General features: G+C 32.5%; 1 protein-coding gene across 1 annotated transcript; it reads right to left on the bottom strand.

Annotated features, from left to right (window-relative positions):
- Positions 1 to 649: 649 nt before the first annotated feature.
- Positions 650 to 9693, bottom strand: LOC134263006 (actin, cytoplasmic-like). Its single transcript, XM_062745305.1, has 2 exons — positions 9520 to 9693; positions 650 to 1771 (listed from the first exon to the last, which is right to left on the bottom strand). Exons 1-2 carry the CDS (start codon positions 9646 to 9648, stop codon positions 767 to 769), a joined length of 1134 nt encoding a protein of 377 aa, XP_062601289.1. The 5' UTR covers positions 9649 to 9693; the 3' UTR covers positions 650 to 766.
- Positions 9694 to 12298: the final 2605 nt, after the last annotated feature.

Genomic DNA, 12298 nt, shown 5'->3' with positions numbered 1-12298 from the left:
ATAAGAAGCACCCTTAATTTCTATCCCTCAGCGGGCTCTTGCTGACTGGTCAGTTTTCTTGTTCTTACTGTGATACTTTATATTTGTGAATGAATCGTTTAAATAAATTGTAATATATTGATCTCTTTCATTTATGTCATTTTCAGTATCACGGATAGAGTTAATGGCATACAAATATTCTTCCAACATTAGAATAGCACATTAGATTAGTTAAAAATATCAATAAATGTGTTTTTATAAATAAACGTAGTTGCTATTTTTCACAATGACATCACTCAAATTGATGAAATTCAATCTCTTTTGACATTTTTTTTATCTTTATCTATGATTCCAGTGGTCTACCGTTATTACATATATCCTCAAAGAATGAAAGGAGTGATATTTTGAATTTTACCTTTTTTATGGAGCATAGCATAATTCTAAGTGAAATTATATCAATAAGAATATGTGTTTTCTTTGATCAAAACCCCATAAAAAGGATGAAACATTCACATATCACTATGTTATTTTTGAAAAGATATCTCAGTCTAACTTCAATTATTTTTCTTTTTTAAAGGGGTAGTTTTATCGAATAGTATAACAATGGTAGTAGTGTAAAAAAAAAAAATTCTCTTAGTTTTCATTTATTAAAAAAAAGATAGAAAGAATATTTTTACTGAAATAATTTTAATGAAAGTTTATTGATTTTTCAGTAGTAACATATTAAAGTATAAAAGTTATATGGAATGAATATATTCTGAACTGAACATCATTTTTTGAAAAGCTTTTAAAAACACTTTCTGTGCACAATTGAGGGACCAGATTCATCATACTCTTGCTTGCTAATCCACATCTGTTGGAAAGTGGAGAGGGAAGCAAGGATAGAACCACCAATCCAGACAGAGTATTTCCTCTCTGGTGGAGCGATTATCTTGATCTTCATTGAGGGCGGAGCCAAAGAAACAATTTCTTTTTGCATCCGGTCAGCAATACCTGGGAACATGGTTGAACCACCAGACAAAACTGTATTAGCGTACAAATCCTTACGGATATCAACGTCGCATTTCATTATGCTGTTAAATGTTGTTTCATGCATACCAGACGCTTCCATTCCAAGGAAAGAAGGTTGGAACATGGCTTCAGGGCACCTGAATCGTTCATTTCCAATCGTGATGACCTGGCCGTCGGGAAGTTCGTAACTCTTTTCCAAAGAGGATGATGACATAGCTGTTGCCATTTCCTGTTCAAAGTCCAGAGCAACATAGCACAGTTTCTCTTTAATGTCTCTAACGATTTCTCTTTCGGCTGTGGTTGTGAAAGAGTAACCACGTTCTGTGAGGATTTTCATGAGATAATCGGTCAGGTCACGTCCAGCAAGATCCAATCTTAAAATAGCGTGGGGAAGGGCGTAACCTTCATAAATGGGTACTGTGTGCGAGACACCGTCTCCAGAGTCCATTACAATTCCAGTTGTACGACCAGATGCATACAAAGAGAGTACAGCCTGGATAGCAACGTACATGGCTGGGGAATTAAAGGTTTCGAACATAATCTGTGTCATCTTTTCTCTGTTGGCCTTTGGGTTGAGTGGGGCTTCAGTTAAAAGAACGGGATGTTCCTCTGGTGCCACTCGGAGTTCATTGTAGAAAGTGTGATGCCAGATCTTCTCCATGTCGTCCCAGTTTGTGACGATGCCATGTTCGATTGGATACTTGAGGGTGAGAATACCCCTCTTGCTCTGGGCCTCATCCCCTACGTAGCTGTCCTTCTGGCCCATGCCAACCATAACACCCTGTAAAGCAAGAAGATCATTTGTTGGATAAATGAATGAAATTATTTACAAAAAATACAAGTTTATGTTAAGTAAAATAAAAATGAGGGAAAGGGCTAAAATGCGCTTTGCCAGCTGCCCAATCCCATTCACTTATGTGAATAAAATTTTGTATAAATAAAAGAAATCATTATATCATATACCTAGTAGTGTATCAGCCCTGATACAGGCGTTTTGGACTTGGCGAGACAGCGCCTCGGAAGTAGGGCTGTCTCGCCCTCAGGGCTGAGATATCTCTGTCTCGGCCCGTCGTCAAGGGGCTGTCTCGCCCTCAAATTTTAAATCATTATTTCTGTTTAATTTGTGTGAATTAAGAGTAAAATTCATATTTAAGTATTAAAGAGAAACATTATGTATCGAAAAATTTATCCAGAATCTTTAAAAAATATTTTTTCATATTAAAATTTTGAGAAAATTGTTTTTAAAAAGTGCGCCAAATGATAGCATTTGTGACGTAAGAGAGGTAACTCTTGTTTACTTCTTGGACAGCAACAAGTCATGTTTTGAAAAAAATGGACGTTATATTTGCTTTGACAGTAAGACAATACCAAGTTTTCATTTAATGTGCCATTTTTAATTAAATATATATTGTAAACAAAACAAATATTTACTATAAATCTCAGGTTTACAAATTGTAACGATTCGTTGACGAAGTTGTAACCCCGGTTTGATCCAAAGTGAAAGTAGAAGATTCTTAAGTTTGGGACCTTTTAAATCTTTGTTATCTAATGTGCTTCGAAATGAAATGTTTCAAAACACCAGGACTATTCTTTTTAATGACCAGACCAGGCAAATCTATCTCTAGTTGATTATTCACCGTCAAGCAACATCTCCAGGAACATCGAAATAAAGAAAGATAACTCTAATATTTTGTTATGACAAAATTATAAACGTGATGATAAAAAAATCAAAATATTTGTTTTTTCTTTGGTTTTAGATATATGATATAAACAACATCACACCACTGTTTTGATCTCGTCCCTGGTATCAGCCCTCGGGTGGTCACGGCCCGCGCCCTCCGGGCTTGGGCCGATACCAACCGCTCGGGCTGATACCAGGGCCGAGATCAAAACAGCAGTGTGATATTCTATATAACCATATCATTCTATTGGAATTTACGAACATAAGGTAGGACACAATAGATAGGCCAACTTTTTCTTTAAATTCAATTTTTCTGAAACTTTGATATATATTTTTCTAGGATACAAAATTTCTCTTTATATATGATATGAAAGAAATTCAACCACATATTTTTTACCCACATCGTCTGAAATTTTGCCCATCAGACCCCTGTTAGAAGACTGTGAAATCAGACATTCCACTTGAGAATGAACCTTTTTTAGAATTATCAGTTGATCTGTTGCAAATTTGTGTAATACTTTTTACTCTTTGCTTATCACGCCGTCTGTGACGTAATAGTAGCATTACATTTGTTACTTTTTGATGACGTTATCCTTTTCCCCACAGTGCACTTGCGATTACGTGCTGAAAAGACGTGGTTTTGAAGATGAATATTCACGCGGTGTATGTAGCATTGGTTGTGGTATATATATTGCCATAATATTCATGCAACCATCTTTAATGTTGAATTCAAGTATTGATGGTGATTTTATCCTGTTTATTTTGTTTAAATAATTCTTTCATGTGTGATGGTACAGACTAAATTTAATATCTTAGCTTACAACTTATTTATTTTAAATTTCAAATTTAAACCTAAAACCTCAATGAAATAATTATTTGATTTTTCAGACAGGGTGTCATTTTATGCTTACTGTTAAACAGCGACACTCCCCCCCCCCCCTTTTATTATTTCTTCGGTCCATGCATAACGATTTTATCGAAACTTGCAGAATCTTCAATTATAAATAGAAATAGAAAAGAGGTCTTGAAGAGAATGATAATCACTTGTGAAGATTTTTATAAAAGTTATTTTACCGGTTTTTAGGACAAAAAGAAGTTAGCTTTCAGCATATTTAATTTTTTTTTTATTAAGAGTTATTTGTTTTTACAAAACAAATATTACTGGAATACATCGCTTAATTTCATATTGAACAATAAAGTAGGATATTGATTGTCGAAGAAAAACATTTCATTTTTTTAAGTTAAGATTTAACTGATCACATCTTCTTTTTACCATTTTGACCGATATTCGGATGAGATACTGCCGTCGGACTCGGCAGTACAATAATCAGTCTAAAATTTGCGTTATATATCAAATCTTTACTATTCAAAGTTTTCCGATTGGAAATCTACTGTGGTGGATCGGAAACTCTTGGCTAGCGAAGATTGGGGAATCTTTGCACCTACAGGTACATGTGGACTACTAAAAAAATCATCACGTTTAAAAAGCCATGAAATAAAGAAAAGACTTTTTTTATTTGCTAAAGGTGAATTTGAAAGAAAAATAAATAAATAGATAATTAAAAATAAAAAAAAAACCATCGAAATGCAATATTTCTTTTCTTAAGAATGGAATTTTAACACATTTTTAAAAACAATGTAATAGTTTACAATAGAGGCCAAGAACATCTCGGACGTAGCGGTCGATACTGGACATTTTTCTCGATGGTGGAGCAAATCAAGGAGTACTCCTCAATAGGTTTCTTTGGAAATGCATTACTTGTTGCTCTAGTTATTGAGAAATTAATATTAGTAGGTATTTCCACAATTTTTTCCGAGTGTAATCAAAGGAATTAATACATTTTGCCTTCATTATCATATTGAACGCGATGAATTTTATAAACATGCAGCGTCGATGCAGACGAAAACCTGTCCACTTTTAAAGAAAACTTGCAGAAAATAAAGTCATGATTAAGAAACATGGTACACAATAAAATTTGATCAAACACTCAGGATCAATCAGGAGTTGGTGCGTAGTTGATACACAGATTTTTTTAATATCTATACTTTTGTGATTGCTCGGTTATCCCTATGATCATCATATTATTAAAATATACAAGTTAACGGCATAAAAAAAACAATTGATTGTGTTTGTAAAAGATATGCAATTCTGACCGAAATAAATGCTCATATAAATTAGAACGGAGAATAAACAGATTATCTCAATATATTTCAGTAATGAAAAAATATATTCTTACTATACTTTTTCTTTCCAATATTTCATAGTTAATTTGGCAATTTTTAGTCAACTTTTATTTTCCGACATTTATGAGAAAGTAAATTTCAAGTAATAAAACTGGAACTGAAGACTTTCCTAACTGAAAATCAAAATCGAACAATAAATCATCGACATCAAATAATAAAGGTAAAAAAATTACCCCCCCCCCAAAGAAGGGAGTTTTTAGCACCTAAATGCATCGCTCCTCATACAAGTATCTCTGCACTACCCTTTGCATGAATACAGTCACGAGTTAGCTGTCCATTCACAAGGTGGATGTCAAATGGATTTTTTCTGTGAATAACGTAAACATATAGATGGTGGAAGAATCACATCAGATCACATTGTTGTCCTCTTATGGAAAGTTTACTTAAACAATAAAATGCTTTCTTTGTTTGTTATTACTGGAATTAACGGAAGCAGCTGTTGCAAAAAAATACATAACCCGCGTAAGCGAGTTATGTAATTTTTTTCTGCAATAGCTGCGACCGTTAATTCCAGTAATAACAAAGAAAGAAACTAGACAATTTATTGTTTATATTTATATCTGTTTAAATAATCATTTAAAGTAGGATTAAAAAGATTAATTATTGTATCAATGATGCGAACGTCTTTATGCGATTCATTGATGGAACAGCCACTGATCAAGAAATCTGTACAGGCGACATGCCGACTGTAGTTCATGCAGTGATTAACGCAATGAGTTTTCTTAAGAAATAAAGGAGAAAATATTCAGCGGATGTAAATATTCCACTGTTAAGTTTTTCTTAAACCTATCATTTCTAGTGTATGCAGTGTTGACAAACTTGAGTCTACAGAGTACATGTATATATATATTCTTAAACTACATGCGAAAGCGGATAAGTGAATATTTTTAAATATACTGACAATATAAACGTACTCAAGGCGGATCAAAAATATTCCTAAGGAACTATATACCCACTTATAAAACTAATTTGGACACATCTTTTAATTATACCCCCGCTCCAAGGCCAAGGAGAGATGAAGGGGGAAGGGGTATACTGTTTTACAATTGTGTGTTTGTCCGTCTGTCTAGCTGTTTGTGTGTCTGTCCGTAAGTTTTGATCGCAGTTTTCGCAGCAACTACTCATTACAGATGCCTGAAATTTTCGCAGATTCTCCAAGGAGACATGCTATATCGTGGGATCTATTTTTTTTTTTTAATCCGATGTCAACTGCCTGTTAATCCGTACGTCTGTCGTACAATACATAACACATTTCCGTCGCAGTTTTTTTCCAGCAACTACTTATATTGCAGTTGCTCGAAATTTTACCACATGCTTTGTTGTGGCATGCCATATGATGGGATTTATTTTTGTATGAATCTGATGTCAACTTTTAATTAACTTTTAATTAACATATCAGTGTTTTTTTCACATCGGAGCAGGGTATTACTAGCGACCATTTGCTGACAGACTTGTGTATGTCCAGCCCTGTTTTAAAAATATCAAACAAGTATGTAGTATACTTTGCATTTAATTTTCCCGAATACCTTGTTTTATGTATATACATGTTCGTATATTTTTAAAAATCAAAACTTACAAGTAAGTGCAACACTTTTTTACGAATATTGGAAACATGAACTCGATAACGAAATCATTCAAATTTAAATCAACCTACATCTTTTTCAATACGATATTGCCGTTTCTTAATTCTTTTTTTCCTTTCCAGTTGGTATGTACTTTTTATTGCTGTGTAAGGCGGAAACAATAAGGTTGTATTTTTACGAATTTGAATTTAAACCGAACAAGAAATAAGATTAAATGTAAATTAAACCAAAGTTTTATATCATATGAACAAAACCTCTTTTCTATTCAGTTGTAGGGGTATGAATTAACTTAAATCTTTTTTTTTAATTTTATCCGTTTCTTCTGTCGATTTCTGCACACACTTTTATCAATTATTTACATAAAATATTCATTTGTCGAATTTGATAAATTCTTGATCAAAGGTCCCATCTCACACAGGATTGGGGGATATCTATATCACCAACCAAGTGGTTCAAGTGGTGAGCTTATTTAGTGTAATTTGTCACTCATCCCAAGTTTCGTCTAATAAATCGAACGACTCGCACATATTAAAGCGAGGAAAACTATTCTTATTTGCGAAATATATATATTAGAATGGAATTTAAAAAATATATTATTTATCATTCATTGTCATACCAACAAATTTTACGTGGTATCAGAGCAGAAAACGTCAAAAAACGCAATGTGCGTTAAAGTGCGTGATTGTGGGGTAAAGGTATATGCGTTAAAACGCGTGATTGTGGGGCAACGGTATATGCCTTAAAATGCGTGACTGTAGGGAAGGGGGTTAAAAGATAAACTTTTTGTTACTTTAAATCCATAAGTCATATTGATACTGGAAAATTTGAGAAAAATATAAATTAAAAATAGAACATACATAGCATCGGAATTGAAAATTCAGATATAAATATCAAACAGTTTAAGTTTTCTTAAGAGAAAATGTAGAATTCAATGTTTACTAAAAAATCAACAGGATGATGCAAATGGGTCTTAGAATAAAATGTGTCAAAATAAAGAAAACTGAACTAAAATTAAATCGCAAAAGAACTAAAAGATTCATAGATGACGTCACAATATTTGACCTTTGACCTCTTCATATGACCTTATATTCTGTAGTACATAAAGAATAGAGACTCTTAATATGGGTGTCGAAGTATCATCCCTCTACTTTTTACAGAACAAAAATTACACTGCATTTTATAACAGACTGTTTCATGCTTGCGTTTTGGACTTTGATAGCGTAAACACATTCTAAAATGTAAATTCCCACGTGACCAATATATAGGATTCTCTGATTTTTTCACATAATATGATGCAAACATGTCAATAATTATTATTTTTCGTATAGGTATCGTTCATTGTTGTCAATATAGTAATATTCTTTTTTCTCCAGCACTTTTTATGAAATGTGTAAAAATATAATCCACAGGGTTAAGTATCTTTTTTGAACATAATATAATACTATCAATACATATAAACGTTTTTAAAAAATCTATTATTACCTAACCTACTATATAAATTATAATTAGGCATTTTAAACTGTTTCACGGTTTACTTTATGTTTTTGCGTGATCATGAAACAGTGAACTGTTGACCGGGTCACAGAATGAACTGTTGACTGGTTAAAGCGTCATCGTGATATTCAAGCGTTTTGATGATCACGACATCACTATTTACCTGCTTTATAATTAATCAAATTTAAAAAAAACACACAAACAATCCATTTATTAAGTATTACTCTAACTTAAAAATATTAATTTAATCTTTACATTATGTGTTCAGCTAATTAATAGACAAGTATGTGAATAAACAGTTGTGAAAACTTTTTATTGATTGTTTGTGTGTTTTTATTCCAATTTAATTAATCATATAGTAGGTTAGGTAATAAAACACTTATTCAATGACTACTCGGTAAAACAGTCAAACTGTTGTCCCTCGGTAGTGGGGGAGACCTGGGAAACTGTTGCCCTCGGCCTTCGGCCTCGAGCAACAGTTTCCCAGGTCTCCCCCACTACCTCGGGACAACATTTTGACTGTTTACCTCGTAGTCATTAAATAAGTGTATATGTATAGACATGAGCACATCTGAGGGTAAACACACAAAGCAAGCACCTGTGAACCTCCTTGAGTAAATTTCTTTGTTTTAATGAAATATGCTTAAACGTACTGATCAATTTTAAAGAGAAATTTATTATCTTGTTAAAATGATTTTTCGTTATACGACTGAATAATATCAACTTGAAGATAAAAGAAATATATATGCTACAGTTGCTGATAGAATCCACGCTTTAATTGATTTTACAGCGTTTGATAAAGGATATTTTTTTAATCAGATTCTCCCTGACTTTGTGCAAAAACAATCTATACCATTTCATTATTCTAAACATCTTTTGACAAATACAAACTAATAACCTTTCATTTTCTTCACATACTCCATATCTACTCTTCACCTAGTTATCGCTGACAAAAAAAATCTTTATAATAAATATGTCACAACGTTAACAAATAAGTCATAACAAGTGAGTCAATGTCCCTCCAGGGCTTTCGTATATATCTCTTAGAAGAGTTATTTTATAATCAATTAGAGTTTGAAAATACATAGCTTTTAACTCAGAATTTGATGTGCGTCGTAGATCGTAGCTAAATAAACGATTTTTTAAAAATAAAAATCAAATCTTTACTTTCAGGCACCATTAAAACGTCTGATCAATTTCAGTAGTTAAACACTTCGTCTGCAAGTAATGCATTTTGCCATTTAAATATTTTACCCTGTTTTTCTTTATTTAAACTACACATATCGGGTGTTTTATTCATCTGCGTATTAAATTACCCCAGACTTTAAATCTAATATTCGCCAATTTGTTTTTTTTTTTAAATATAGTATATGTCCTACTCCTTTCATAATCGCATATCAAATTATTACTTGAATAACACATCAAACGATTTTTTTTACCTTAAGGCATAGTATGATGTGGAAAAAATGATATGATAGTATTAATGTTTGATAATTTGAAAATTTTAATAAAAGGGAAAATTTTTACCTGATGCCTAGGGCGTCCCACGATGGAGGGAAACACAGCTCTAGGGGCATCATCCCCGGCAAATCCAGCTTTACACATTCCAGATCCATTGTCAATAACTAACGCCGCAACGTCTTCCTCGTCACCCATCTTACCGATCTCGAAAGAGCTTTCGCTTCTCAACTATTTTCGTTTAAATTGGATTAATCAGTAAATATACAATGGTTCTACCTTGGTCCAAAAAGCAAACACTCAAGCAGAAAAAAATTGCCTTTTAAGGTATAAATCTATGGGTAGAAATCACGTGATATATCTAGAAAAATTACGTAATTGCGGAAATAAAAATATGTACAAAATCATCATGAAATACATGGAATAGAGCTTATAGAAGATGTGCACTTTTAAGTTTCATTTTGTGATTATTTTTATCCGTGATTCATTTTATTGTTTCCCATGTTTCATACCAGCCCCCCCCCCCCCCCCTGTTTATTGATAAACTTTTGTATCAATCGTAAAAACACCCAAAATTAGGCGGCAAACATGATCTTACTCTCTCTCGCCCTTTTCTGTGTAACCCCCCCCTCCCCCCCCCCCCACCGCCCTTCACAATATTTATCAACAAATACATTCCCAAAATGAAGCCTAGGATTGATTACATGTTTCTTCTATTTAAAGGTCTAAAACTGTCTAATTGACCTGCATTTTCAATATTAATATTCTTTCGAGCTTAAATATTGTCATCACAGCTACTACACTTTATGTTTGTTTTGATACTCTCCACTTTTTAAATAAATGAGGTGATTAACTCTTGCAGGGTTTTTAACCCCTTTTTACCTTTATGTTATGGAAAACAATTTGAAAAAAACATAAACAAAATGTAAACATTCATTTGTAAATTTAAAATTACCAGTATATTTTTAGTATACACACCCAACAGATAAAGTCATTCTATTTGAAGTTAGAGTTGATGTTCTAAAAACATGCATTCAAATGCATTGCATTTAACATTTCAGTTCCAGAGCAGACTACGCGGACAGAAAAAGGGCAAATAGTATATTCGTACAATCATCAGGGTTCCAAGTTGCATCCGGTTCTGGCATAAAATGATTCCTCTTTGCCCTGTAAGTACCGTGTACATGTCTGAAATGATATACAGCCCTTCAATAGTAAGTGGTGACCCAATGATGTCAAATCACTAATTTCCTTGGGGGCTTTATTTTCGTTGTTTTCGAAGCATTGAGAGACCTATGAATTCATGATCACCACGAAATGTAAAAAATTTCAAATATGCATTTCGACTTAACCCGAAACCACAAATTCAAATACTGTGAAATCACTAATTTTCGTGGGAGGTAATTTTCGTTGTTTTCGAGGTATGGAGAGACCTACAAATTCATGTCCACCACGAAATGTAAAATTGCATATGCATGACTACTTAAAAAATTCTTCATCCACGAATTCAAATCCACACGAACCCATATGGTTTCCTCAAACCACGAAAATATGTGATTTCATAGAAATCTTATACAAATATGTCCTGTGCACTTCAATGAAACTGTTTTTAAAAACTGGAGAATGCATACAGTACGCTTTAGAACAGTGTTTCTTCTAGAGCTGAGGATTCATAAGTTTTATCTTTAAAAAATATATAATCAAATTAATGTGTTTCATACATGTACATAACATATTTTTATTTTATAAAAATAATAGTTTAAATTTATATTTAAAAGTAATAATGGTTTAGGTAGCATTAAAATGTAAAACGATTAATAGACTTATTATACTATTTTGTATTGATCATGTTTATCAATTTATGATGACTTTTTTTCGTATTATAGGCTTTCAAGTGTGTCTCATAAGCGACGGGGAATATTGCCCCCTGCAAAACCGGTTAACATATTCAAGATCCATTGTCGCTAACTAAAGCCACAAGGTCTTCGTCGCTCATGCATTTTCTGGTCTTTAAAATGCCTTGGATGTTTAATTGAAATCAACATATCATTATTAGATTTTAATTGCTTATATGTGCTTTCGCAATTGAAAAACACCTAAAACTTAAACATTTATTGCTTTGGGATCACGCAAAAAAATTATGTAATACAAGGGTCGAAATATGTTTGTCACCAATGCACAATAAAAAGGGAAGAAAAACATTCAATTCAACTCAATTTCTGAAGATCTTTTTTTTAAATTTTATTTCTTGACCTTAAACGTAAGGGTAATTTTTCATACTTTGGAAATAAGTAAAGAATTTCTGAGGTCTCCTTTTTCTCTAATCAAGTAATTTTGAATGCTAAGTATACAACAGTAATCTTCAATATAAAAATAACAAAACTGATTTTTTTTAGAACATCTTTAAGAATGTTTGCTTGCACTCTTCAAACGCAGAGTAAATTTTCTGTGTTGGTAGGTTGATGTGAAAATCTTTTTTTTTTCAGAAAATTTCAAATTATCTGTTGATTGGATAAGAAGGGGGAAATATCGTGACCTGGAATTCAAAAACAAAGTTCTAAGTCGGGCCAGTTTTACTAGTAGTCTGGAGAGGACAACGAAACACATTCTTTTTAAATGGTTAGTATGTATCAAGTAAAAAAACAAACATTTATTTAATAAGTACCATGTAACTCTTTTGTTTTTGAGATCCTTATTTTTTCTTGATAAATGCAATAGCTATGATTTCAAAAGACAAAGAAAGAAACAAAATGAAAATGACATGTTTAAGTTATTATGGAGAAATCATTTTTAAAAATTAAATCTTAATGTTTTGACGAGTTTCAGGTCTGCAATTTTACACAGAACA

This window comes from Saccostrea cucullata, unplaced genomic scaffold (assembly GCF_032062105.1).
Source record: "Saccostrea cucullata isolate Sc308-1 unplaced genomic scaffold, CSIRO_AGI_Scuc_v1 ctg557, whole genome shotgun sequence".
In the NCBI taxonomy this organism is placed as follows: Eukaryota; Metazoa; Mollusca; class Bivalvia; order Ostreida; family Ostreidae; genus Saccostrea; species Saccostrea cuccullata.
Note: the sequence above shows the minus strand (reverse complement) of the source record. Positions and strands in the feature narration are given on the sequence as shown.

Coding starts and splice junctions, on each gene's coding strand:
- LOC134263006 (XM_062745305.1), bottom strand. CDS start 9,648: ATGGGTGACGAGGAAGACGTTGCGGCGTTAGTTATTGACAATGGATCT. Junction 1,772..9,519: donor TGGGACGCCCTAGGCATCAG/GTAAAAATTTTC, acceptor CTTGCTTTACAG/GGTGTTATGGTTGGCATGGG.